This window comes from Salmo salar, chromosome ssa01 (genome assembly GCF_905237065.1).
Source record: "Salmo salar chromosome ssa01, Ssal_v3.1, whole genome shotgun sequence".
NCBI lineage: Eukaryota > Metazoa > Chordata > Actinopteri > Salmoniformes > Salmonidae > Salmo > Salmo salar.
This window is the reverse complement of record NC_059442.1, coordinates 88,700,574-88,728,397: the sequence shown is the minus strand read 5'-3', so window position 1 is coordinate 88,728,397 and position 27,824 is coordinate 88,700,574. Positions and strand designations below refer to the sequence as shown.

Here is a 27,824-nt window from a genome sequence, read left to right as displayed (position 1 = left end):
TGCTGCCAAACATACTCTCATAAAACTGACTATCCTACCAATCTTTGACTTCGGCGATGTCATTTACAAAATAGCCTCCAACACTCTACTCAACAAATTGGATGCAGTCTATCACAGTGCCATCCGTTTTGTCACCAAATACCCATATACTACCCACCACTGCGACTTGTATGCTCTCCTTGGCTGGCCCTCGCTTCATATTCGTCGCCAAACCCACTGGCTCCAGGTCATCTATAAGTCTTTGCTAGGTAAAGCACCATAGCAACACCCACCCGTAGCACACGCACCAGCACGTATATTTCAGTGGTCATCCCCAAAGCCAACTACTCCTTTGGCCGCCTTTCCTTCCAGCTCTCTGCTGCCAATGACTGGAACGAATTGCAAAAATCACTGAAGCCTTATCTCTCTTTCTAACTTTAAGCATCAGCTGTCAGAGCACATTACCGATCACTGTACCTGTACACAGCCCATCTGTAAATAGCCCACCCAACTACCTCATCCCCATATTGTTATTTATTTATTTTGTTTTGCACCCCAGTATCTCTACTTGCACATCATCATCTGCACATCTATCACTCCAGTGTTAATGCTAAATTGATATTTATTTCGCCACTATGGCCTATTTATTGCCTTACCTCCTTAATCGTACTACATTTGCACACACTGTACATAGATTTTCTATTGTGTTATTGACTGTACGTTTGTTTATACCATGTGTAACTCTGTTGTTTTTGTCGCACTGCTTTGCTTTATCTTGGCCAGGTCGCAGTTGTAAATGAGAACTTGTTCTCAACTGGACTACCTAGTTAAATAAAGGTGAAATAAAAATAAAATGTTGAACAATTCACAACAATACAGACTCAGCCAGCATAGCCTTGCTATTGTGAAAGGCCGCAGTAGGCAGACCTGGCTCTCAAGAGAAGACAGGCTGGCTATGTGCACACTGCCCACAAAATGAGATGGAAACTGAGCTGCACTTCCTAACCTCCTGCCAAATTTATGACCATATTAGAGACACATATTTCCCTCAGATTACACAGATACACAAATAAATTGAAAACAAATAAAATTTTGAGAAACTCCCATATATATATATATATATACACACACTGGGTGAAATACCATAGTGTGCCATCACAGCAGCAAGATTTGTGACCTGTTGCCAAAAAGAAAAGGGCAGCTAGAGAAGAACAAACACCATTGTAAATACAACCCATATTTATTTTCCCTTTTGTACTTTAACTATTTGCACATCGTTACAACACTGTATATAGACATAATATGACATTAGAAATGTCTTTATTATTTTGGAACTTCTGTGAGTGTAATGTTTACTGTACATTTTTTATTTCACATCTACTTCACTTGCTTTGGCAATGTAAACATATGTTTCCCATGGCAATAAAGACAAATTGAATTGAGTGAGAGAAGAGGAGAGAATGATGCACCAAAAAGAAAGTTAATGTCCACTCACTGCTTGCTAATTCCAAGTTAGAGGATATAAATCTAACACAGATAGAAATGATTTTAAACTCCACAACATTAAAGCCATTTCATAACAAATGAAGCTTCTGAAGGCCATGTCAAAGGTCACAGAGCAGCCAGTAAAAGACCATCTATGCAGAGTTTTAAACAGTCCTTTTTATCCCCTGACTAATGGGTGGAGTTCATTTTGCATGACCCGGTGCCCTGGGTGGGTGGAGATTTCACTTAAGGACCAATGAAATGGTCTAAAATAAGCAAACTCCGCCCACCCGTGGCACCGGGCCATGTAAATCCAACTCAACCATTAGCTGTGTTTCACAGCTTCCTAATTTTCCTCATTTTTTCATCAAGACCTCAGCAACACCCCAGAGGATAGAGTCACCCAACACCTCACCTAAGTTTTCAAGTGCTTGATAATTAGTGTGAATAACTGCTATGGAGGTCTCTCTATAGCATAGCATTTCCATATGGTCTTAGAACAATGGTGTTACAGATGTAGGATCTTAATTTGATCACACTGTTGCAGGAGAACTTTCCTGCAATGCAGGACATTTAAAACTTGTAGTGTCTTTGAGGTTTAAGAAGGCTTCTGAACTTTGCAATTTCAGACTTCATTTTCCCTTACAAAAAATGTAACAACCCCTACAAAAATATCCAGGAATTACAATCCACATAATAATTTGCATTTCCTGTTGCTGCAAGACTATTCTCCTGCTGGAGCAAACTGGCTCAAATTAAGATCACAAATCTGTTAACAGCCCATTTTAGTGTGTAGAACTGGGCTTATTAAACACTCATTATGTTAGCTGTGTCCCAGAGTTCTCTCTCTATCATCACCAAGGCTTTGTTAACTAGGACCGGACGGGCTAAGGGAGAGGCCCAATAAAGTTTATTTTTTAAGTATCATCTTTACATCATACTGTATCTATGAACTTGAAGTATTGTAATTTCTCTCCCTTGGATAAAACTAGGGCGGTCAGACTTAATCAGTTAATTCAAGTTCTTTTTTTAATCGTGATTAATCGCATTGTCTGAAAGCGTTCAAAATACTCTGAAAACATCCCAAATACATAACCCATACAAGTTGACAATTAGGTTAAAGAAAGTGTGCATTCTAAATGAACTTAACACTGCTAAGCATTACTTTAGCCAAAATCAAGACGTCAATATTTCTGTAAATATTGTATTTTCAGCTGATGTGCAAAACCGAAAGTAAAAGACGCAAAAACAAAACTTAAGAATGGGAAGCATAGAAATAACACACCTAGAACAAATCTACCACTTCTTAGACTTGCATTCAATTAAAATGACAGATCTATAACTCACATTTCTATGTGAATTTGGTCAGGTTGACCAAAACGTTATGTATTGCAGCTTAAAGAAAACCTTTTCAGTCATCCAAGTACCAGCAAGAGGACGAACTAGAGCAGTATAACTTAACTAAATAAATCGTTATTGTCTGTTGGAATTGTACCACTGATTATTTTAAGAAACGCCAACAGGTGCTGGGCTTCCCTCAGAAAGAGAGAGCAGATTTCTATTTCTTTACGTTTTTTACTAAATCTAAATATACTGCTCAAAAAAATAAAAGGGAACACTTAAACAACACAATGTAACTCCAAGTCAATCACACTTCTGTGAAATCAAACTATCCACTTAGGAAGCAACACTGATTGACAATAAATTTCACATGCTGTTCTGCAAATGGAATAGACAACAGGTGGAAATTATAGGCAATTAGCAAGACACCCCCAATAAAGGAGTGGTTCTGCAGGTGGTAACCACAGACCACTTCTCAGTTCCTATGCTTCCTGGCTGATGTTTTGGTCACTTTTGAATGCTGGTGGTGCTTTCACTCTAGTGGTAGCATGAGACGGAGTCTACAACCCACACAAGTGGCAGGCAGCAAATGTGCATGTGTCTGCTCAAACGGTCAGAAACAGACTCCATGAGGGTGGTATGAGGGCCCGACGTCCACAGGTGGGGGTTGTGCTTACAGCCCAACACCGTGCAGGACGTTTGGCATTTGCCAGAGAACACCAAGATTGGCAAATTCGCCACTGGCGCCCTGTGCTCTTCACAGATGAAAGCAGGTTCACACTGAGCACATGCGACAGACGTGACAGAGTCTGGAGACGCCGTGGAGAACGTTCTGCTGCCTGAAACATCCTCCAGCATGACCGGTTTGGCGGTGGGTCAGTCATGGTGTGGGGTGGCATTTCTTTGGGGGGCCGCACAGCCCTCCATGTGCTCGCCAGAGGTAGCCTGACTGCCATTAGGTACCGAGATGAGATCCTCAGACCCCTTGTGAGACCATATGCTGGTGCGGTTGGCCCTGGGTTCCTCCTAATGCAAGACAATACTGATTTTTTTAGCATGGCTCGTGTGGCCCACTCTGGGATGGCTGCAGATGAAATAGCCGAGAATATCGAATCGGCTGTTAGCACCGTTGTGACCAAACTACGCATGGTGAGTTTGCTGCCAGGGATCCTCGAGCTCACTAATGACTTGTATCCAGTCACTACAGATATTTACACGTATTATGGTCAGGTATACTCAATGTTAAATAAATGTTTGGGCCCAGTCTGAAAATGCTTTCGAGAACTGTTGTCTGGGGTGAGTTTACTGGGCCTGTAGTACTGTGGTACATTAAACCCATGTGCCTCCCACGCCACAACAAAGCAAGGCCTTTGACAAGAGGCCACAATCAGATGCTATACACAGGATAGCAATGCTTTTGGCTGTACCATTAAATGTTTTTTGCAGAAATGAAGTTGACCTAAAAAAGGTATGCGTGAAAGTACATGTTTGAGACTAGATGGCTGCTCTCTTACTGCTTTGCAGAAAGGACCATTGATTAAGATCATCCACCTGAAGAGCCAGTCATCAGTAGCTCTGCCCATCTACACCTCTAACATTAACCACCTGACCCTCTTAGAGGAGACACAGAAACAGGCCCGTGCAGCCATGGATGCCAAGGTAGGAGTGCTACACACAAATGATTGTAAATAGTATTTTAAGATTATAATGTAAGTCATATCTATTTGTCAAATTAAATCTTTCAAAGGACTTGTCTTTGCACTGGTTCGGAACCTGGTTCACTCAGTATGAATTTTGGTTTTAAATCCAGTGCTATATGAACCTCATTCCAGTGAGGCAGGGGAGTGGTGTCCTTTTTGTGCCGTCTCCCTGTTCACTCTCTGGGAACATCAACATAGCCCCTAGTGCCACATATGGACTATGGAGGTCAATTTCGTGTGTGTATGTATGTATGTTACTGCTCAAAAAAATAAAGGGAACACTTAATCAACACAATGTAACTCCAAGTCAATCACACTTCTGTGAAAGCAAACTGTCCACTTAGGAAGCAACACTGATTGACAGTAAATTTCACATGCTGTTGTGCAAATGGAATAGACACAGGTGGAAATTATAGGCAATAAAGGAGTGGTTCTGCAGGTAGTGACCACAGACCACTTCTCAGTTCCTATGCTCCCTGGCTGATGTTTTGGTCACTTTTGAATGCTGGCGGTGCTTTCACTCTAGTGGTAGCATGAGACGGAGTCTACAACCCACACAAGTGGCTCAGGTAGTGCAGCTCATCCAGGATGGCACATCAATGCGAGCTGTGGCAAGAAGGTTTGCTGTGTCTGTCAGCGTAGTGTCCAGAGCATGGAGGTGCTACCAGGAGACAGACCTGTACATCAGGAGATGTGGAGGAGGTCGTAGGAGGGCAACAACCCAGCAGCAGGACCGCTACCTCCGCCTTTGTGCAAGGAGGAGAATGAGCACTGCCAGAGCCTTGCAAAATTACCTCCAGCAGGCCACAAATGTGCACGTGTCTGCTCAAACGGTCAGAAACAGACTCCGTGAGGGTGGTATGAGGGCCCGACGTCCACAGGTGGGGGTTGTGCTTACAGCCCAACACCGTGCAGGACGTTTGGCATTTGCCAGAGAACACCAAGATTGGCAAATTCGCCACTGGCGCCCTGTGCTCTTCACAGATGAAAGCAGGTTCACACTGAGCACGTTTGACAGAGTCTGGAGACGCCGTGGAGAACGTTCTGCTGCCTGAAACATCCTCCAGCATGACCGGTTTGGCGGTGGGTCAGTCATGGTGTGGGGTGGTATTTCTTTGGGGGGCCGCACAGCCCTCCATGTGCTCGCCAGAGGTAGCCTGACTGCCATTAGGTATCGAGATGAGATCCTCAGACCCCTTGTGAGACCATATGCTGGTGCGGTTGGCCCTGGGTTCCTCCTAATGCAAGACAATACTAGACCTCATGTGGCTGGAGTGTGTCAGCAGTTCCTGCAAGAGGAAGGCATTGATGCTATGGACTGGCCCGCCCGTTCCCCAGACCTGAATCCAATTGAGCACATCTGGGACATCATGTCTCGCTCCATCCACCAACGCCACGTTGCACCACAGACTGTCCAGGAGTTGGCGGATGCTTTAGTCCAGGTCTGGGAGGAGATCCCTCAGGAGACCATCCGCCACCTCATCAGGAGCATGCCCAGGCGTTGTAGGGAGGTCATACAGGAACGTGGAGGCCACACACACTACTGAGCCTCATTTTGACTTGTTTTAAGGACATTACATCAAAGTTGGATCAGTCTGTAGTGTGGTTTTCCACTTTAATTTTGAGTGTGACTCCAAATCCAGACCTCCATGGGTTGATAAATTGGATTTCCATTGATTATTTTTGTGATTTTGTTGTCAGCACATTCAACTATGTAAAGATAAAAGTATGTAATAAGATTATTTCATTCATTCAGATCTAGGATGTGTTATTTTAGTGTTCCCTTTATTTTTTTAAGCAGTGTACTAAATATGCATAACCCTCTGTTTTCATAGCCAGTATCTGCACCTTGTTTCTCTAGCAGTCCTACAGCCTCTATTTCCTGGGTGGAGAGTAGACACTCGTCACAGCCGTTCTCTCCTAGTGATGCGAGTACAGTCTTGGCCAAAAGTTTTGAGAATGACACAAATATTAATTTCCACAAAGTTTGCTGCTTCAGTGTCCTTAGATATTTTTGTCAAATGTGACTATGGAATACTGAAGTATAATTACAAGCATTTCCTAAGCGTCAAAGGCTTTTATTGACAATTACATGAAGTCAATGCAAAGAGTCAATATTTGCAGTGTTGACCCTTCTTTTTCAAGACCTCTGCAATTCGCCCTGGCATGCTGTCAATTAACTTCTGGGCCGCATCCTGACTGATGGCAGCCCAATCTTGCATAATCAATGCTTGGAGTTTGTCAGAATTTGTGGGTTTTTGTTTGTCCACCCGCCTCTTGAGGATTGACCACAAGTTCTCAATGGGATTCAGGTCTGGGGAGTTTCCTGGCCATGGACCCAAAATATCGATGTTTTGTTCACCGAGCCACTTAGTTATCACTTTTGCCTTATGGCAAGGTGCTCCATCATGCTGGAAAAGGCATTGTTCGTCACAAAACTGTTCCTGGATGGTTGGGAGAAGTTGCTCTCGGAGGATGTGTTGGTACCATTCTTTATTCATGGCTGTGTTCTTAGGCAAAATTGTGAGTGAGCCCACTCCCTTGGCTGAGAAGCAACCCCACACATGAATGGTCTCAGGATGCTAGGATGGTAGCACTCACCTTGTCTTCTCCGGACAAACTTTTTTCCGGTTGCCCCAAACAATCGGAAAGGGGATTCATCAGAGAAAATGCCTTTACCCCTGTCCTCAGCAGTCCAATCCCTGTACCTTTTGCAGAATATCAGTCTGTCCCTGATGTTTTTCCTGGAAAGAAGTGGCTTCTTTGCTGCCCTTCTTGACACCAGGCCATCCTCCAAAAGACTTCGCCTCACTGTGCGTGCAGATGCACTCACACCTGCCTGATGCCATTCCTGAGCAAGCTCTGTAGTGGTGGTGCCCTGATCCCGCAGCTTAATCAACTTTAGGAGACGGTCCTGACGCTTGCTGGACTTTCTTGGGCGCCCTGAAGCCTTCTTCACAACAATTGAACCGCTCTCCTTGAAGTCCTTGATGATCCGATAAATGGTTGATTTAGGTGCAATCTTACTGGCAGCAATATCCTTGCCTGTGAAGCCCTTTTTGTGCAAAGCAATGATGACGGCACGTGTTTCCTTGCAGGTAACCATGGTTGACAGAAGAAGAACAATGATTCCAAGCACCCCCTCCTTTTGAAGCTTCCAGTCTGTTATTCAAACTCAATCAGCATGACAGAGGGATCTCCAGCCTTGTCCTCGTCAACACTCACACCTATGTTAACGAGAGAATCACTGACATGATGTCAGCTGGTCCTATTGTGACAGGGCTAAAATGCAATAAATGTTTTGGGGGGATTCAGTTAATTTGCATGGCAAAGAGGGACTTTGCAATTAATTGCAATTCATCTGATCACTCTTCATAACATTCTGGAGTATATGCAAATTGCCATCATACAAACTGAGGCAGCAGACTTTGTTCAAATTAATATGTGTCATTCTCAAAACTTTTGGCCACGACTGTACAGTCTTCTCAGGTCTCCAGTTTCCCAGGATAATGTTTGGCATGCTCCTTTTTTTGTTTTCATAGCACCTTGAACTTTCACCTTGTATATTCTTTCGAGCGTGGATTAAATTAAGTATATTATTTTTGCATCGCTGCCTCCTTTGGTTATTCCTTTTCATGGTTTGAGTGAGAGCAGCTTTTGAACTTTAAATATTAGTCTGTAACCCTGAGCTGTCACTACCATGGTGATGCAGTGGTTCTAATGGTCTGACTCAGTCATATAGCTCTTTTCTGACCCAATATTTGTTTTAATATATCATATTTATTTTCTACATTCTTTACATAAAATATTTTTTTTACACCAAATACAAACCTAATTTTAAGAATGTGCAGATGAAGATTACCAGTACCTCCTGGAAAAAGGTTTTTTTTACATATCACTGACTAATCAGTTTCCAGGTCATGTGACTGTACCTGCTTCAGTCTTGCTGGTGAAGCCTGCAGCCTGCTTTATGGCAGCAGCAGTGAGAGCCAGGCCTCTACTCTTCCTCAAGCCATGCTGGAGGACAGCCTCAAACTGGGCACACAAACAGATCACCCTACAGGGGAGTTACAATACATCACACACACAACATCAATAAATCATATCAGTTTTGTAATAATAAAACTCATTGGTACCTGCTGTCGGAATCTGAGGCGATCTCCTTTCTTCCTCCAAAGCGGATTTGGCACTGAAGAGACATGAAGAATGACATGGCTATCAAAATAACAATGACACAACACATTTACTTCCTCAATGGGAGCCTGCCAGCTACAGACCACAACATCAAACCAGCTAGAAAAACAATAGGCACAGTATCATTTCATGCCTTATAAACAGTAGAAACCATAGAATTACACTGTAATAGCATATCATTACAACAGTTTATGATTATATGACTCATTTGACCATAGCTGTAATGCACTCCTCTTCAGTGGGGATTATCCATAGTAAAGGAATGCAACAAGGAAGATAACATAACCTGGCCTGTCACGTACAGGAAGGCTCACATAACCTGGAAGGAATGGGATGCGTGGGATAATGAGCAGTAGTTCCGACGTTTGGGTTATTTGGACAAATCACGAATTTCGCAGATGTTACCATCTTTAAAATGTTGGAAGGGGAGGGGACATTCGGACAGTAACTTGCAAAGAGAGAGGGTGTAGCTCCTGATTCCGCTCTTCTCTTAACATGTATGGACACAAAACTTAATCGATCAGCAGACCAATTACGAGAGACTGTTCTGGGTTAACTGTGATTAACCCTCACCTGTTTGACAGAGTCCAGCAGCCGCTCCAGTAGGTGTTGTCTCTTTGCGTCGTTCTGCTGAGGGCCTGAGGAGGAGAAGGAGGGCAATCTTACAAACATGACTGTCTGTCAGTTTGGGAAACTCATCTTAGAATTCTGGCCTAAGAGCCATCTCTGGCTAAATCAGAGAGCTGTACCACAATTTCACCAAACTTATCAGAAATGTATACAATGATGTGTTCAAAGAGAAATATGATACTTACAAGGATTCCTAAATCATTGCTATGAATAATGAAAATGACTGCAGTTTCTACTGGTCATTGTTTTCAGGCTGGTTGTATTGGTACTAGCTAGGTACCAAGCTAAAGCTAGCTACCCCTGAAGTTGCGGTCAAACAAATAATGCTTTATTACCAATGCGGTACTGTAAACATCATTCGTGGCCGGTGTTTGCAAACTTTTTTGTACAGCTTTGACAGTGCTACTGATAGTAGTGGTGGCGCTTGGCTTGCATGTGCAAATTCAGAACACACAACATTCTATAATAGAACTGTGTTATTTGACTCGTCAATATATTTTTTGACACGCAAAGACACATGGTGTTCCATAGTATGTTGTGAAGCTAATAGCAGTGACGCTATTACTGTGCAACTCCGGTAGGGCAACATGTGTACCGGTGCTCGACCAGTCAGGGAAAGCCAACATCACCCACGACAGAGAACGGTTGATTGTCAATGGAATTCATTGGCGTTAATGGATTTCTCCTTTGAGTTGTCTCGCTGAAATGTTCTTACTCTTTCAAATGATTACTCCACTTGTTGACTACTCAATCCACACAGCAGACATTGTAGGCTAGGTTAGGAATGCTGTGTTGCAAAATTTTACGTGCCGTCATTACGTAAGCTTTGACATCGGTTTTGCACATCGCCGTTAAACTAGACATCGGGCCGATACTGATGTTGACATTTTTAGCTAATATCGTCCGATTCCGATACGTTCACCGATATATCGTGCATCCCTAATGGGAACAGTCAGTGGTTGTATTTGATTAACGTTTATTGGGAAAGCATGGATTTCAGCGAACAAAGGCACTCAACTACAGAGGACAAACATAGGTACAAGGTAGGCATTTCATAATTTAAAAAAAATGTAATTAAAAAAATTTGAAGTATTGACCTTGGGCGAATCTATGTAGTCAGAGAGATTCCACAAAGTCTGGTCTCTGCTCCACTCCGTTGGTGGAGTTCAACAGAAACTTCCTTCACCATGGAGTGGAGTTTAGTTTGCTATAGTTTGGAGAAAGTTATGGGCTACATGAGGATGGTCAGGACTCTGCCCTTGATCATCGCTCTCAGTTCCATTACACATAAGTGATTGGAGGAAGACGTCTTCTTTACTGGGGTGTTTTGTTAAGAGCCCCGACGCTTGGTCTGAACATTAACACACATTGGACCCTGTGTTTCAGATCAACAAGAAATAATTTTCTAAAAACAAAAAGGTTAAATTGATACACCTTTATAGGGTTAGGGATCCCACACAGCCATACAGTGGCCTGCGAAAGTATTCACCCCCTTGGCATTTTTCCTATTTTGTTACCTTACAACCTGGAATTAAAATTGATTTCTTTGGGGGGGTTGTATTATTTGGATTTACACACAACACGCTTACCACCTTGAAGATGCAAAATATTTTTTATTGTGAAACAAGCAAGAAATAAGACAACAAAATGAAAAAAACTTCAGCGTGCATAAAACTATTCACCCCCCCAGTCAATACTTTGTAGACACCTTTTGCAGCAATTACAGCTCCAAGTCTCTTGGCGTATGTCTCTATAAGCTTGGCACATCTAGCCACTGGGATTTTTGCCCATTCTTCAAGGCAAAACATCTCCAACTCCTTCAAGTTGGATGGTTTCTGCTGGAGTACAGCAATCTAAGTCATACCACAGATTCTCAATTGGATTGAGGTCTGGTCTTTTACTAGGCCATTCCAAGACATTTAAATGTCTTGGCCCATTCTGCTAACCACGGCCTACTAGCTACCTAGAACTACTTCGAACCCTACTAATTCCACGACCAGTCTATCGACGTCACCGCACGAAGAGGCAAAAACAGGCTTACCCCCATCGCGACCTCCCCCAAAGGCTAATTTGCTAGCCCCGGTCTGTTAACCGCTAGCTTGCTTGCCCCAGTCTGCTAACTTGCTTGCCCCAGTCTGCTAACTGCTAGCTTGCTTGCCCCAGTCTGGTCCCATGTGGCTCAGTTGGTAGAGCATGGTGTTTGCAACGCCAGGGTTGTGGGTTCGAGTCCCACGGGGGACCAGTACGGGGGGGAAAAAATGTATGAAATGTATGCATTCACTACTGTAAGTCACTCTGGATAAGAGTAAATGACTAAAATGTAATGTAAATGCTAGCCCCGGTCTGCCAACTGCTTGCTTGCTAACCCGGTCTGCTAACTGCTAGCTTGCCAGGCCCGGTCTGCTAACTGCTAGCTTGTTTAGCCCCAGCCTGCTAACTGTCTGAATCGCCATGTCCCCAGTTAGCCCAACTACTCACTGGACCCATATGTTCACTTGGCTACGCATGCCTGTCTCTAATATCAATATGCCTCATCCATTACTGTCCTGGTTAGTGATTAGTCTTATTTCACTGTAGAGCCTCCAGCCCTGCTCAATATGCCTTAACCAACCATGTTGTTCCACCTCCTACATATGCGATAACATCACCTGGTTTAAACGTCTCTAGAGACTATAGCTCTCTCATCATTACTCAATGCCTAGGTTTACCTCCAATGTACTCACATCCTACCTTAGTCTGTACACTATGCCTTGAATCTATGCTATCGTGCCTAAAAACCTGCTCCTTTTAGTCTCTGTTCTGAATGTGCTAGACGGCCAGTTCGTATAGCCTTTAGCCGTACCCTTATCCAACTTCTCCTCTGTGTGATGTGGAGGTTAATCCAGGTCCTGCAGTGCCTAGCTCCACTCCCACTACCCAGGTGCTCTCATTTGTTGACTTCTGTAACCATAAAAGCCTTGGTTTCATGCATGTTAACATTAGAAGCCTACGCCCTAAGTTTGTTTTACTCACCGCTTTAGCACACACTGCCAACCCGGATGTCTTAGCCGTGTCTGAATCCACCAAAAACCCTGAAATCTCCATCGCTAACTATAACATTTTCCACCAAGATAGAACTGCCAAAGGGGGCAGTGATGCAATCTACTGCAAAGATAGCCTGCAGAGTTCTGTATTACTATCCAAGTCTGTACCCAAACCATTTGATCTTCTACTTCTAAAAATGCACCTTTCCAGAAACAAGTCTCTCACTGTTGCCACTTGCTATAGACCCCCCTCTGCCCCCAGCTGTGCCCTCAATACCATATATGAATTGATTGCCCCATCTATCTTCTGAGCTCGTGCTACTAGGTGACCTAAACTGGGACATGCTTAACACCCCGGCCATCATACAATCTAAACTTGATGCCCTCAATCTCACACAAATTATCAATGAACCTACCAGGTACAACCCCAAATCCGTAAACACGGGCACCCTCATAGATGTCATCCTAACTAACTCGCCCTCCAAATACACCTCTGCTGTTTTCAATCAAGATCTCAGCGATCACTGCCTCATTGCCTGCATCCGTAATGGGCCTGCGACCAAACGACCACCCCTCATCACTGTCAAACGCTCCCTAAAACACTTCAGCGAGCAGGCCTTTCTAGTCAACCTGGCCAGGGTATCCTGGAATGACATTGACCTCATCCGGTCAGTAGATGATGCCTGGCTATTCTTTAAAAGTGCCTTCCTCACCATCTTAAATAAGCATGCCCCACTCAAAAAATGTAGAACTAGGAATAGATATAGTCCTTGGTTCACTCCAGACCTGTGGCGTTCTGCATTAGCATCGAATAGCCCCCGTGATATGCAACATTTCAGGGAAGTTAGGAACAAATATACACAGGCAGTTAGAAAAGCTAAGGCTAGCTTTTTCAAACAGAAATTTGCAACCTGTAGTACTAACTCAAAAAAGTTCTGGGACACTGTAAAGTCCATGGAGAATAAGAGCACCTCCTCCCAGCTGCCCACTGCACCGAGGCTAGGAAACACAGTTACCACCGATAAATCCACTATAATTGAGAATTTCAATGAGCATCTCTCTACAGCTGGCCATGCTTTCCACCTGGCTACCCCTACCCCGGTCAACTGCCCAGCACCCTCCACAGCAACCCGCCAAAGCCCCCACCATTTCTCCTTCACCCAAATCCAGATAGCTGATGTTCTGAAAGAGCTGCAAAATCTGGACCCATACAAATCAGCCGGGCTAGACAATCTGGACCCTGTCTTTCTAAGGTCTTCTAAAGCCAAGTTAACAAAAACAGATTACCAACCATTTCGAATCCCACCGTACCTTCTCTATTATGCAATCTGGTTTCAGAGCTGGTCATGGGTGCACCTCAGCCACGCTCAAGGTCCTAAACGACATCATAACCGCCACCGATAAGAGACAATACTGTGCAGCCGTATTCATCGACCTGGCCAAGGCTTTCGACTCTGTCAATCACCACATTCTTATTGGCAGACTCGACAGCCTTGGTTTCTCAAATGATTGCCTCGCAGGGTTTACCAACTACTTCTCTGATAGAACTCAGTGTGTCAAATCGGAGGGCCTGTTGTCCGGACCTCTGGCAGTCTTTATGGGTGTGCCATAGGGTTCAATTCTCAGGCCGACTCTCTTCTCTGTATACATCAATGATGTTGCTTTTGCTGCTGGTGATTCTCTGTTCCACCTCTACACAGACGACACCATTCTGTATACTTCTGGCCCCTCTTTCGACACTGTTAACTAACCTCCAGACGAGCTTCAATGCCATACAACTCTCCAACTGCTCTTAAACGCAAGTAAAACTAAATGCATACTATTCAATCAATCACTGCCCGCACCTGCTCACCTGTCCAGCATCACTACTCTGGACGGCTCTGACTTAGAATACCTGGACAACTACAAATACCTGGGTGTCTGGTTAGACTGTAAACTCTCCTTCCAGACTCACATTAAGCATCTCCAATCCAAAATTAAATCTAGAATCGGCTTCCTATATCGCAACAAAGCATCCTTCACTCATGCTGCCAAACATACCCTCGTAAAACTGACCATCCTACCGATCCTCGACTTCGGTGATGTCATCTATAAAATAGCCTCCAACACTCTACTCAACGAACTGGATGCAGTCTATCACAGTGCCATCCGTTTTGTCACTAAAGCTCCATATACTACCCACCATTGCGACCTGTAGGCTCTCGTTGGTTGGCCCTCGCTTCATACTCGTCGCCAAACCCACTGGCTACAGGTTATCTACAAGTCTCTGCTAGGTAAAGCCCCGCCTTATCTCAGCTCACTGGTCACCATAGCAGCACCCACTCGTAGCACGCGCTCCAGCAGGTATATTTCACTGGTCACCCCCAAAGCCAATTCCTCCTTTGGTCGTCTTTCCTTCCAGTTTACATTTACATTTACATTTAAGTCATTTAGCAGACGCTCTTATCCAGAGCGACTTACAAATTGGTGCATTCACCTTATGATATCCAGTGGAACAACCACTTTACAATAGTGCATCTAAATCTTTTAAGGGGGGGGGTTAGAAGGATTACTTTATCCTATCCTAGGTATTCCTTAAAGAGGTGGGGTTTCAGGTGTCTCCGGAAGGTGGTGATTGACTCCGCTGTCCTGGCATCGTGAGGGAGCTTGTTCCACCATTGGGGTGCCAGAGCAGCGAACAGTTTTGACTGGGCTGAGCGGGAACTGTGCTTCCTCAGAGGTAGGGGGGCCAGCAGGCCAGAGGTGGATGAACGCAGTGCCCTTGTTTGGGTGTAGGGCCTGATCAGAGCCTGAAGGTATGGAGGTGCCGTTCCCTTCACAGCTCCGTAGGCAATCACCATGGTCTTGTAGCGGATGCGAGCTTCAACTGGAAGCCAGTGGAGAGAGCGGAGGAGCGGGGTGACGTGAGAGAACTTGGGAAGGTTGAACACCAGACGGGCTGCGGCGTTCTGGATGAGTTGTAGGGGTTTAATGGCACAGGCAGGGAGCCCAGCCAACAGCGAGTTGCAGTAATCCAGACGGGAGATGACAAGTGCCTGGATTAGGACCTGCGCTGCTTCCTGTGTGAGGCAGGGTCGTACTCTGCGAATGTTGTAACGTTAGCTATATGACACCAAATCCTCCGTTTTAGGTAAACAACATAACTTATGATTTAGTTTTGTTCATAGATATCAGGATGTCTGGTGTGCCCCTTTCTGTTTAATGAGGTCATTTTTGGACAGGATTTCTGTCAATTTTGGAACCCCTTTTTGTCTCAAGAGCCCAGAGGCAAACGTGCCTGGCCTGGTGACTTACTTAGTGAACTCAATGGAGTTGAGTTTATTAAGCTAGTGGCCATGTTAACTAACGTTAACTAGCTAGCTAAAGTTAGCTAGTAAGCATAAACGTTAGCTACACTAAGTCGAACCATATATTTGGTCGATCACATTCGCTAACGTTACTGTAGACAGGTAGCTAAGTTACATGTGCTAGCTTCTAACGTTAGCTACCTAGGTACAGTACAGTGCACGCTGTAAAAAGCAAAACACTTACAAAACAGTTCTCTGCTGCAAATGACTGGAACGAACTGCAAAAATCTCTGAAGCTGGAGACTCATATCTCCCTCACTAGCTTTAAGCACCAGCTGTCAGAGCAGCTCACAGATCACTGCACCTGTACATAGCCCATCTGTAAACAGCCCATCTACCAACCTCATCCCCATACTGTATTTATCTTGCTCCTTTGCACCCCAGTATCTCTACTCTACTACTTGCACATTCATCTTCTGCACATCTACCGTTCCAGTGTTTAATTGCTATGTTGTAATTACTTCGCCACCATGGCCTATTTAATTGCCTCATTTGCACTCATTGTATATAGACTTTTTGTTTTCTTTTGTTCTACTGTATTATTGACTGTATGTTTTGTTTATTCCATGTGTAACTCTGTGTTGTTGTACGTGTCGAATTGCTATGCTTTATCCTGGCCAGGTTGCAGTTGCAAATGAGAACTTGTTCTCAACTAGCCTACCTGGTTAAATAAAGGTGAAATAAATAAATACAAATAAAAATGTTCCCCATAAACCACTTCAGTGTTTCTTTAGCAGTATGCTTAGGATCATTGTCCTGCTGGAAAGTGAACCTCCGTCCCAGTCTCAAATCTCTGGGAGACTGAAACAGGTTTCCCTCAAGAATTTCCCTGTATTTAGCTCCATCCATCATTCCTTCAATTCTGACTAGTTTCCCAGTCCCTGCCAATGAAAAACATTCCCACTGCATGATGCTGCCACCACCATGCTTCACTGTTGGGTTGGTGTTCTCAGGATGATGAGAGGTGTTGGGTTTGCGCCAGACATAGCGTTTTCCTTGATGGACAAAAAGCTCAATTTTAGTCACATCTGACCAGAGTACCTTCTTCCATATGTTTGGGGAGTCGCCCACATGCCTTTTGGCAAACACTTTAAGCAATGGCTTTTTTCTGGCCACTCTTCAGTAAAGCCCAGCTCTGTGGAGTGTACGGCTTAAAGTGGTCCTATGGACAGATCCTCCAATCTCCGCTGTGGAGCTTTGCAGCTCCTTCAGGGTTATCTTTGGTCTCTTTGTTGCCTCTCTGATTAATGCCCTCCTTGCCCGGTCCATGAGTTTTGGTGGGCGGCCCTCTCTTGGCAGGTTTGTTGTGGTGCCATATTCTTTCCATTTTTTAATAATGGATTTAATGGTGCTCTGTGGGATGTTCAAAGTTTCTGATATTTTTTTATAACCCAACCCTGATCTGTACTTCTCCACAACTTTGTCCCTGACCTGTTTGGAGAGCTCCTTGGTCTTCATGGTGCCACTTGCTTGGTGGTGCTCCTTGCTTAGTGGTGTTGCAGACTCTGGGGCCTTTCAGAACAGGTGTAAATATACTGAGACCATGTGACAGATCATGTGACACTTAAGTCCACCTGTGTGCAATCGAACTAATTATGTGACATCTGAAGGTAATTGGTTGCACCAGATCTTAATTAGGGGCTTCATAGCAAATGGGGTGAATACATATGCACGCACCACTTTTCCGTTTATAATTTTTTCTAAATAAGTTATTTTTTTCATTTCACTTCACCAATTTGTGTATGTCCATTACATGAAATTCAAATAAAAATCAATTGAAATTACAGGTTGTAATGCAACAAAATCGGAAAAAAAGCCAAGGGGGATGAATACTTTTGCCAGGCACTGTATCGCCATGTTACAATGCGTGTTTATGGACGTCATCTATTTAGCATGCTCGAAACACCTGTGTGTAATGGAAGATGCCACCAGAAAGGTCACTGAAGAAAAAAACGTGTCTGCAACTGTGATAAAGCAGTAAGTGTATATTTTGCATTTGTGAAATGTATTTGATACGAATGCAATTTGTCTAGAACCGTACAACAATTGAGAATCGATTCACATTTAAATTGAGTATTTGGCTGCCACAGCCAGTGTAGCTATGAAAATAAGTTCCTTCGACCTTAAGGAGTTACGGTAACGTTACGCTCTGTAAGAACCCATCTTGGGCTAGTCAGGACTCGGGAGTAATACAATAAGTCTTACTATTATAATTGGAAGGGTTTCTTTGATAAACAATTTGTTTCATGACATCTAGGGTGTCATGCAGTCAAGAAATAATTAGATTTGCATGGGGAGATTCAAGATAAACGCGTGGAGAGTCATATCCTTCACGTCTTCCTGAACTCACATGATAATGACGCTTTGTCATCCATTCTAAACCTCTGTTTTAATAGGCCTATGTGCGTAAATAAGACAAAATTCGCGCAATAAGCCAAAGCCAGGTGTCAACTGGTGATAGTAGAACAAAAAGTACATTTTTTTTTTAGCTACAACTCACCGTTCATTCTGTCAGTCCGAGTATGTTAGTAGTTGACACACCACATGTAAACTAGTTCATGGCTCTTCGGTTCGACTTGGTGGATATCCAGAATTCTATTGCGATTCATCACATTCTGTACGAACCGAACCCTGGGTGGCAGAAAGCACAACTTCCATGATTCAGCCCTCCCTTCCCATCAACACAACCTCGGTCCGTGGCCCACTGTTGCTCCGGTCGGCTGGAACTACAGAGGCCTGCGAGTAGCCGTTTATCGCTATATAGTTCAACCGAGTCACATTTGTAGATAAAATGGTTTACTAACAAACCCATCCGCATTGGTCGATTCGGCGACTGTACTGTCGTGGCTCTGGTAATCGTTTAGCTGTAATAAAAGGAATTCGTTTTGACACTTCGGTGCCACTGCCTGCAAAGCGAAACAACGTCGGCGCTGCAGGTCACATGACCAGACACACTGTTGTCATATGACATGTTAGGAGCGATTTTGATCTGAATCAGTGTTAAACGTTCACTTGTTTTCAAAAACAGTATGCACTGACTGTTCTCTTTTTATGAAAAGCTGTGTGTGTGAGAGAGAGCACGTCTGATCTCTAGACTAGAGACATCAAGCTGCAAAGCCAGACCTCCACAACCCCTCTGTATTTTCCTCCGTGTGATTAAAGATCTGTACTGTCTTAGTTGTGACCAGTATAGTGGTGCCCTCATCAGTGGAAGGGACAGGCAGGCTGGAGTTGCAGTCTGGAGTTTGGCTGTATGTTCCCTCCTGGAGAATCATGGTTCCAGCTCCACTCGTCATGCTGTTCTGACCCATGATAACCATGGTCTGCTCAGGGACATAATCAGAGACCCTCTCAGTCCTGGGACACTCTGCTTCCTGAAGTCGGGACACTGGGAGATGACGATGACGCGAGTTACACATGATAATTCCAATTTTGATAAACTCCCATATCTATTGGGTGAAATACCACAGTGTGCCAAAAACAGCAGCAAGATGTGTGACCTGTTGCCAAAGGAAAAGGGCAACCAGTGAAAAACAACCACCATTGTAAATGCAACCCATATTTATTTATTTTCACTTTGTACTTTAACTATTTGCACATCACTACAACACTGTATATAGACATAATGACACTAAATGTTTTTATTTTTGGGGAACTTGTGTGAGTGTAATATTTACTGTTCACTTTTGTTAATTTTACTTTTGTTTTTCTATTTCACTTTATGCCAATAAAGCCCCTTGAATGTAATTTAATTGATAGTGATATAAGCATAAGGGTTAGGCAATGTATTGTGTATAGTCACAAGGATATGCATTACATTAATTAAGTGTTGGAAAAAGAGTAGTTCTTCACAGAATAGTCACAGGTTGTTATGGAGGGGAAAATCAGTGAATCAATCACCTGTGTGCCTGCTGACAACAGCCATCCCAAATTTCCCATCATGTGAAATGTGAAAGCATGCGTTGCCCCCTTTATTTATCCTACGGTTCTGACTTGGTGTACAGGGAGAACACTATAAGAACGGCCCATGTCCTGAATTCTGTTGCTGTACATTTCAAAAGTGCTGAACAAATAGTTCTATTGACGATGTCCGTCCTAACTCGCTCATTAATGTTTTAATCTAAATTACGGATTGCCTCTTATCTGCTTGTCGTCCCCTTATGCCATAGTTTGTACATCTCAATTGTCAATAGAAACCACATTTGTTTAAGCAAGTCAGCCATATTAGCTTTGTTTTTTTTAAATGCAGTAAATTAGGCTGAATGTACTGTTTCGCTGCCAGACAAGGCTCCGCTGATAGCCAGGTGTAGCAGTGGTAAGATGTTGTGACTCTGCTGTTGGGACAGTTTTATGTAGGCCCTAACAGATTGTGGGCATGTTTTTTGTTGTTGTTGTTGCCCCACCAAGATTTACATGCTAAAATCAACCCTGCCTATGCTTAGTCTAATACAGTGACTACTAAAAGATACCAAAAACAATTTAGTCCAATCTATGTAAGCTAAATATGATGTGACTGTCCATGTTTCTGATTACTGTGTGTGTGTGTGTGTGTGCATGCAAGTAGTAAAAACATGTTGACTCACCCTACTTGTAGAGAGATGGTAATGCCATCCTCCTCGCTTCCATGTTGATGAAATGGTCTATCACTCTGTCATACAGTACACCCTTAACATTTTTGTCTTAGGACAGTGGTTCCCGAACTATGAGAGTATTCATGTATTTATTTTAAAGGAACTCAATCTGGTTTTAAACTTACTCTTGAATGTTGTAATAGTAGAATACACAAGGTGCTATTTTGAAATTGAGTAGTGTATCATCAGTTCCTTTTGTCATGTTAGTCTTTGCATACCTTACAGAGCTATTTATGACTTGTCAGAAATGTCCAGATCAACTAGCCCATGTCAGCTAACCTAACTCCATTTCATGGGTAACTTTAGCTAGTTAACATTAGCCTTCTACGTCTAGCTACATATTGAACTTCCATCCTCTCAGGCCAGGGGCATAATGTACGAATTAATGGTTGGATCAGAATCGGCGTTATAATCATTGGCCAGTACGGAGAATTAAGTAAAACCACAAGTCCAAATCCCTATCTCCCATCCATGGCTAATTTAGGAAAGGGACCATTTTTAGCTTGAGGACAACAACACAAGAAGATGCAACAATAAAAGTTGTTTCTGTCAATGACATACGTTCTCGATGCGTTTTGATAGGAGTGACTCCAAATTCAAACTTGCTTCCCTTGACACTTTTTTGTTGTTGTTGGTGTGCCAGGACCATTCACAGTTGAGCTCACTCAGTTTAGCTCAATGTTGATTGGCCATTATTTTATACTTTATCAAGGGAGGCCAAATGCTTGCTGGCTTCCCTTGCATTCAATGCTACTGGTGGCTACAATGCCACTCTTTTGGACCAGACAGCATCAGATAGATGGCCTACACATAGAGACAGAGGGGTGGTGTTTTGTTCACTCTGATGCTTTCTCTGGTGAGATACATTCAGCTTCTTGCTAAGGTAAAGAAAATTATGAAACAAAAAGTGACGAGAGACAATGATTACTATTATTATATTTTTATATATTTTTTTGTAACATTTTTTGGGAAGCCTGGCATCCATTGCTCATCTTAATATAATATTTAATAATACTTTTACTTTTAGATTTGTGTGTATTGTTGTGACCATCAGCAACATCCGAGTGCAGTTTTGGAGAAGCCTTGTTACCCTGACTAAATGGCCACGTGGAATTTGACTGCGGTCATGACTCGTGGCCCATTGTGGCGATAATATGGTCGGTCATCCTTAAAAGCCCTAGACAGACAGGTAACCCGACTGCTGATAACAACCCATCACTTTATAACCACATCTTACCTCCCTATGCTTCTTTGGGCTCTATCTTACTTTTTTTCATTGGGAAACGTCTGCATGCCTTCTTCCTCAGTACCTGCAGCAGAGTAGTAAAAGCATACAGGAACACAAACAACCAGACCAGGGTCAGACTAACGTTGAATGGCTCAAGGGCTTTGATCTCTGATGCTGGACAGAGTAACAGCAGAAAGAAATATGTCCATAATGTTCATACTATATCTTACAGATTCACTGGGCCAGCTGAATTTGTCTATGCTTCCTTTTCTTGAGTGTAAAGGCTAACAATACAATGTTTCACATAACAATTCTAATGCCAATATTTATAACAATGCTATAGTATAACAGGGCTCTCCAACCCTGTTCCTGGAGAGCTACACTCCTGTAGGTTTTTGATCCCACCTCCGTTGTAACTAACCTGATTCAGCTTATCAACCAGCTAATTATTAGAATCAGGTGTGCTAGATTATGGTTGGAGTGAAAACCTACAGGACGGTAGCTCTCCAGGAACAAAGCCCTAGTACTAGAACAGATTTTATTTAAAAAAGTAATTTTAAATGATTCATGTTTATTCATACATCTGCATTATACTTTTTAACGACTTTCAGGACTCATTGTCAAATGTTAGACATTTAAAAACAGTATTGTACTTACATTGGGTACAGTGTGTTATACATACCCTGGGCGGTGAATTGCATCTTAAATAACATTGTTTACATTCCTAGACTAGCCAATCATAATAGTATCCACACTGTCCTTCTGACATAGCAATACACTATAAGACAATCAAGAATAAGATCTAAAATGGTTTACTTTCCAGTTTCAGTGAGTGAGATTGACTGGGCAGTTATGGGGGCCTGGTTTTAAGAGTGTAAATACACTCAAAGAATTAGGGGTTCAACAAGGGTTCTTCTAAGATCCTCAAAGTTCTTTGAAGAACCTCATGGTTCTTGGCAATGAAAATTGCCCCCAAAAGGTTCTTCCAAGAACCCCATAGGAGGTGGAGTTCATCGAGGAACCTCCTTAGTTGGTGGGGGTTCTTGCAAGAACCTAACTGCCGAACTGAAACGTTTGGATTTGAAAGGACAACAGGTGCAGTCACTTAACTGAAAAATGTAAAGATCTCCTCAATTAAAGGTAAGGTTTGTCCTTTATATGATATAAATTGATATTGTTTTATGATGATACCATCTATCTTTCCATATTTGTGCAAATCTTTCTAAATTAGAAAATGGACACAATTAAACGGATATCAATCAACAAAGGTAAGAATATGTACTGTAGGCTATAAGAATATGTTGAAGGCTAGCTGTATTGGGTGCAGATGACTTAACTGCTCAATTTTGTGTCTGTGTCTGCAGGTATACAGACAAGAAGGCATACAAAGGTATGTCAATTGGTATGGTTTGTTATGCAGATCATATGTACCATCCTCCTCCCTTACCTCTTCAATGAATATACCATATATTGACACGGTATGTGTATGAAAACCATTATCAAAACTTTATTTTTTTTTTTCATTCAAATTTATCACAAAAGCCAAGGTATGAATACGATGGTGTGCATGTTTTGTTAAACATCTGTATAATTATACATTTTTTGATTCAGACTTCCCCCTTCCTACACCTCTGATCAATATAACAGGAAACCATGAACTGCAAAATCATTCAGGCTATGGATACGGAGAACATCAACACATTAAGATCAACACGCCAGAGGATATACCCATTGGAGTTTACCTCATATTTACATTTTTTTTATTCTGCTTTGGCACTAAAATCATAATAAACACCGACAACTAAAATACTGTATTATTGTTATGCGTATTATTATTAATACTACTAATAATAGGGGAGGGGTGGTAGCAATATAATTAACCCCAAAAGGTACTTCAAAAGGTTAATCGGGGATCCATTAAAAGGGGTCCTTTGAAGAACCCTTTTTTATTTATTTAACTAGGCAAGTCGGTAAAGAACAAATTCTTATTTACAATGACGGCCTACCCTAAGGCAAAAGGCCTCCTACAGGGATGGGGGATAAAAAATAACAAATGTAAATAAAATGTATACAGTGAGGGGGGAAAAAGTATTTGATCCCCTGCTGATTTTGTACATTTGCCCACTGACAAAGAAATGATCAGTCTATCATTTTAATGGTAGGTTTATTTGAACAGTGAGAGACAGAATAACAACAACAAAAAATCCAGAAAAACGCATGTCAAAAATGTTAGACATTTATTTGCATTTTAATGAGGGAAATAAGTATTTGACCCCCTCTCAATCAGAAAGATTTCTGGCTCCCAAGTGTCTATACAGGTAACAAGCTGAGATTAGGAGCACACTCTTAAAGGGAGTGCTCCTAATCTCAGTTTGTTACCTGTATAAAAGACACCTGTCCACAGAAGCAATCAATCAATCAGATTCCAAACTCTCCACCATGGCCAAGACCAAAGAGCTCTCCAAGGATGTCAGGGACAAGATTGTAGACCTACACAAGGCTGGAATGGGCTACAAGACCATCGCCAAGCAGCTTGGTGAGAAGGTGACAACAGTTGGTGTGATTATTCCCAAATGGAAGAAACAAAAAAGCACTGTCAATATCCCTCGGCCTGGGGCTCCATGCAAGATCTCACCTCATGGAGTTGCAATGATCATGAGAACGGTGAGGAATCAGCCCAGAACTACACGGGAGGATCTTGTCAATGATCTCAAGGCAGCTGGGACCATAGTCACCAAGAAAACAATTGGTAACACACTACGCCGTGAAGGACTGAAATCCTGCAGCGCCCGCAAGGTCCCCCTGCTCAAGAACACATATACATGCCTGTCTGAAGTTTGTCAATGAACATCTGAATGATTCAGAGGACAACTGGGTGAAAGTGTTGTGGTCAGATGAGACCAAAATTGAGCTCTTTGGCATCAACTCAACTCGCCGTGTTTGGAGGAGGAGGAATGCTGCCTATGACCCCAAGAACACCATCCCCACCATCAAACATGGAGGTGGAAACATTATGCTTTGGGGGTGTTTTTCTGCTAAGGGGACAGGACAACTTCACCGCATCCAAGGGACGATGGACGGGGCCATGGACCTTCAGATCTTGTGTGAGAACCTCCTTCCCTCAGCCAGGGCATTGAAAATGGGTCGTGGATGGGTATTCCAGCATGACAATGACCCAAAACACACGGCCAATACAACAAAAGTGGCTCAAGAAGAAGCACATTAAGGTCCTGGAGTGGCCTAGCAAGTCTCCAGACCTTAATCCCATAGAAAATCTGTGGAGGGAGCTGAAGGTTCGAGTTGCCAAACGTCAGTCTCGAAACCTTAATGACTTGGAGAAGATCTGCAACGAGGAGTGGGACAAAATCTCTCCTGAGATGTGTGCAAACCTGGTGGCTAACTACAAGAAACGTCTGACCTCTGATTGCCAACAAGGGTTTTGCCACCAAGTACTAAGTCATGTTTTGCGGAGGGGTCAAATACTTATTTCCCTCATTAAAATGCAAATCATTTCTAAAATGTTTGACATGCGTTTTTCTGGATTTTTGTTGTTATTCTGTCTCTCACTGTTCAAATAAACCTACCATTAAAATTATAGACTGATCATTTCTTTGTCAGTGGGCAAATGTACAAAATCAGCAGGGGATCAAATACTTTTTTCCCTCACTGTAGGACAAAACGCACATCACAAGAGAGACCACAACACTACATAAAGGGAGACCTAAGACAACATAGCATGGCAGCAACACAGCATGGTAGAAACACAACACAACAACAACATGGTAGCATCACAACATGGCAGAAGCACAACATGGTAGCAGCACAAAAGATGGTACAGACATTATTGGGCACAGACAACACCAAAAGGGCAACAAGGTAGAGACAACAATACATCACGCAAAGCAGCCACAACTGTCAGTAAGTGTGTCCATGATTGAGTCTTTGAATGAAGAGATTGAAATAAAACTGTCCAGTTTGCATGTTTGTCGCTAGCTGCAGTGAACTGAAAAGATGAGTGACCCAGGGATATGTGTGCTTTGGGGACCTTTTAACAGAATGTGACTGGCAGAACAGGTGTTGTATGTGGAGGATGAGGGCTGCAGTAGATGTCTCAGATAGGGGGGAGTGAGGCCTAAGAGGGTTTTATAAATAAGCATCAACCAGTGGGTCTTGCGGCGGGTATACAGAGATGACCAGTGTACAGAGGAGTATAGAGTGCAATGATGTGTCCTATAAGGAGCATTGGTGGCAAATCTGATGGCCGACTGGTAAAGAACATCTAGCCGCTTGAGAGCACCCTTACCTGCCAATCTATAAATTACATCTCCGTAATCTTGCATGGGTAGGATGGCCATCTGAATCAGGGTTAATTTGGCAGCTGGGGTGAAAGAGGAGCGATTACAATAGAGGAAACCAAGTCTAGATTTAATTTTAGCCTGCAGCTTTGATGTGTGCTGAGAGTAGGACAGTATACCATCTAGCCATACTCCCAAGTACTTGTATGAGGTGACTACCTCAAGCTCTAAACCCTCAGAGGTAGTAATCACATGTTGGGAAAGGGGCATTCTTCTTACCAAACCACATGACCTTTGTTTTCGAGGTGTTCAGAACAAGGTTACAAGTAGAGAAAGCTTGTTGGACACTAAGAAAGATTTGTTGTAGAGTGTTTAACAAAAAATCCGGGGAGGGGCCAGCTGAGTATAAGACTGTTTCATCTGCATATAAATGGATGAGAAGGGTTCCTACTGCCTGAGCTATGTTGTTGATGTAAATTGAGAAGAGCGTGGGGCCTAGGACCGAGCCTTGGGGTACTCCCTTGGTGACAGGCAGTGGCCGAGACAGCAGATGTTCTGACTTTATACACTGCACTCTTTGAGTAAAGTAGTTAGCAAACCAGGCTAAAGACCCCTCAGAGACACCAATAGTGCTTAGCTGGCCCACAAGAATGGAATGGTCTACCGTATCAAAAGATTTGGCCAAGTCAATAAAAATAGCAGCACAACATTGCTTAGAATCAAGGGCAATGGTGACATCATTGAGGACCTTTAAGGTTGCAGTGACACATCCGTAACCTGAGCGGAAACCAGATTGCATATCAGAGAGAATACTATAGACTTCAAGAAAGCCAGTCAGTTGATTATTGACAAGTTTTTCCAACACTTTTGATAAACAGGACAAAATAGAAATAGGCCTATAACAGTTAGGATCAGCTTGATCTCCCTCTTTAAATAAAGGACAAACCTTGGCTGCCTTCCAAGCAATGGGAACCTCCCCAGAAAGGAGAGACAGGTTAAAAAGGTCAAAGATAGGCTTGGAGATGATAAGGGCAGCAACCTTAAAGAAGAAAGGGTCTAAAGGGTCAAGTTTAAGGAGCTCCTTTAGCACCTCGGACTCAGTGGCTGCCTGAAGGGAGAAATTTTGTAGCGGGGCAGGGGAAAAAGAGGGAGGAGCATTGGGGCTAGTTGCATTAGAAGGGGTGGGAGATGAGGAAATATTGGACGGGCAAGGAGACATGGCAGAGTCAAATTAGAATCCTGACTTAATGAAGTGGTGATTAAAGAGCTTAGCCATGTGCTTCTTGTCAGTAGCAACCACATCATCAGCATTAAGGGACATGGGCAGCTGTACGGAGGAGGGTTTATTCTCCAGGTCTTTAGCCGTTTTCCAGAACTTCTTGGGGTTAGACACACAGAGAACTGCTCCTTAAAGTAACACATTTTGGCCTTCCGGATAGCCTGAGTGCACTTATTTCTCATTTGCCTGAACGAGAGCCAGTCAGCCTAAGTATGCGTCTGCCGAGCCTTTCGCCAAATGCAATTCTTGAGGTAGAGTAACTCTGCAAGATCACAGTCGAACCAGGGGCTGAACCTGTTTTTAATTCTCATTTTCTTTACGGGGGCGTGTTTGTTAACAATAACACTGAAAATATCAAAAAAGAAGGTCCAAGCATCTTCGACAGAGGGGATCAAGCTGATTCTATAGCATTTTACAGAGGCCAGTTCATGAAGGAATGCTTGCTCATTAAAGTTTTTTTTAGCAAGCGTCAATGACAAATCAGGACAGGTCGTTTCACTGAGCAGCCATTACAAACACAGGCTGTAAAACAGTAATCAATCACTAAGGTCATTACAGAAAACACCAGACTGATATCTATCATGATTATTTGTGAGGATAACATCGAGGAGAGTAGCCTTTCTGGGTGTTTTGGAGTCATACCTTGTGGGATTGGTAACAATCTGAGAAAGTTTTAGGGAGTCCCATTGCTT

General features: G+C 43.0%; 1 protein-coding gene, 1 long non-coding RNA gene and 1 pseudogene across 5 annotated transcripts in view; 1 reads left to right on the top strand and 2 right to left on the bottom strand.

The window, feature by feature from the left end:
* Positions 1 to 18,654, bottom strand: part of LOC106609547 (sorting nexin-29) — a 156,613-nt gene extending 137,959 nt beyond the window's left edge. For 2 of the 4 annotated variants that reach the window (XM_045724039.1, XM_045724041.1), the window contains exons 1-4: positions 18,200 to 18,654; positions 9,273 to 9,337; positions 8,642 to 8,694; positions 8,438 to 8,562 (exon numbers count right to left, since the gene is read on the bottom strand). In XM_045724039.1, coding sequence (XP_045579995.1) covers positions 8,438 to 8,562; positions 8,642 to 8,694; positions 9,273 to 9,337; positions 18,200 to 18,206 — 250 coding nt within the window. In that variant the 5' untranslated portion in view covers positions 18,207 to 18,654. Of the gene's footprint in view, positions 1 to 8,437; positions 8,563 to 8,641; positions 8,695 to 9,272; positions 9,338 to 18,199 lie in introns of those variants that run through there. The other 2 variants (XM_045724043.1, XM_045724048.1) reach the window with 1 other exon arrangement.
* Positions 3,791 to 4,464, top strand: LOC123744662 (uncharacterized). The gene is made up of 2 exons (XR_006771062.1): positions 3,791 to 3,954; positions 4,330 to 4,464. It is a non-coding gene; the product is annotated as an uncharacterized lncRNA (long non-coding RNA).
* Positions 18,655 to 18,775: 121 nt separating the features above from the next.
* On the bottom strand, positions 18,776 to 22,327 carry LOC123744661 (tumor necrosis factor receptor superfamily member 17-like; annotated as a pseudogene).
* Positions 22,328 to 27,824: the final 5,497 nt, after the last annotated feature.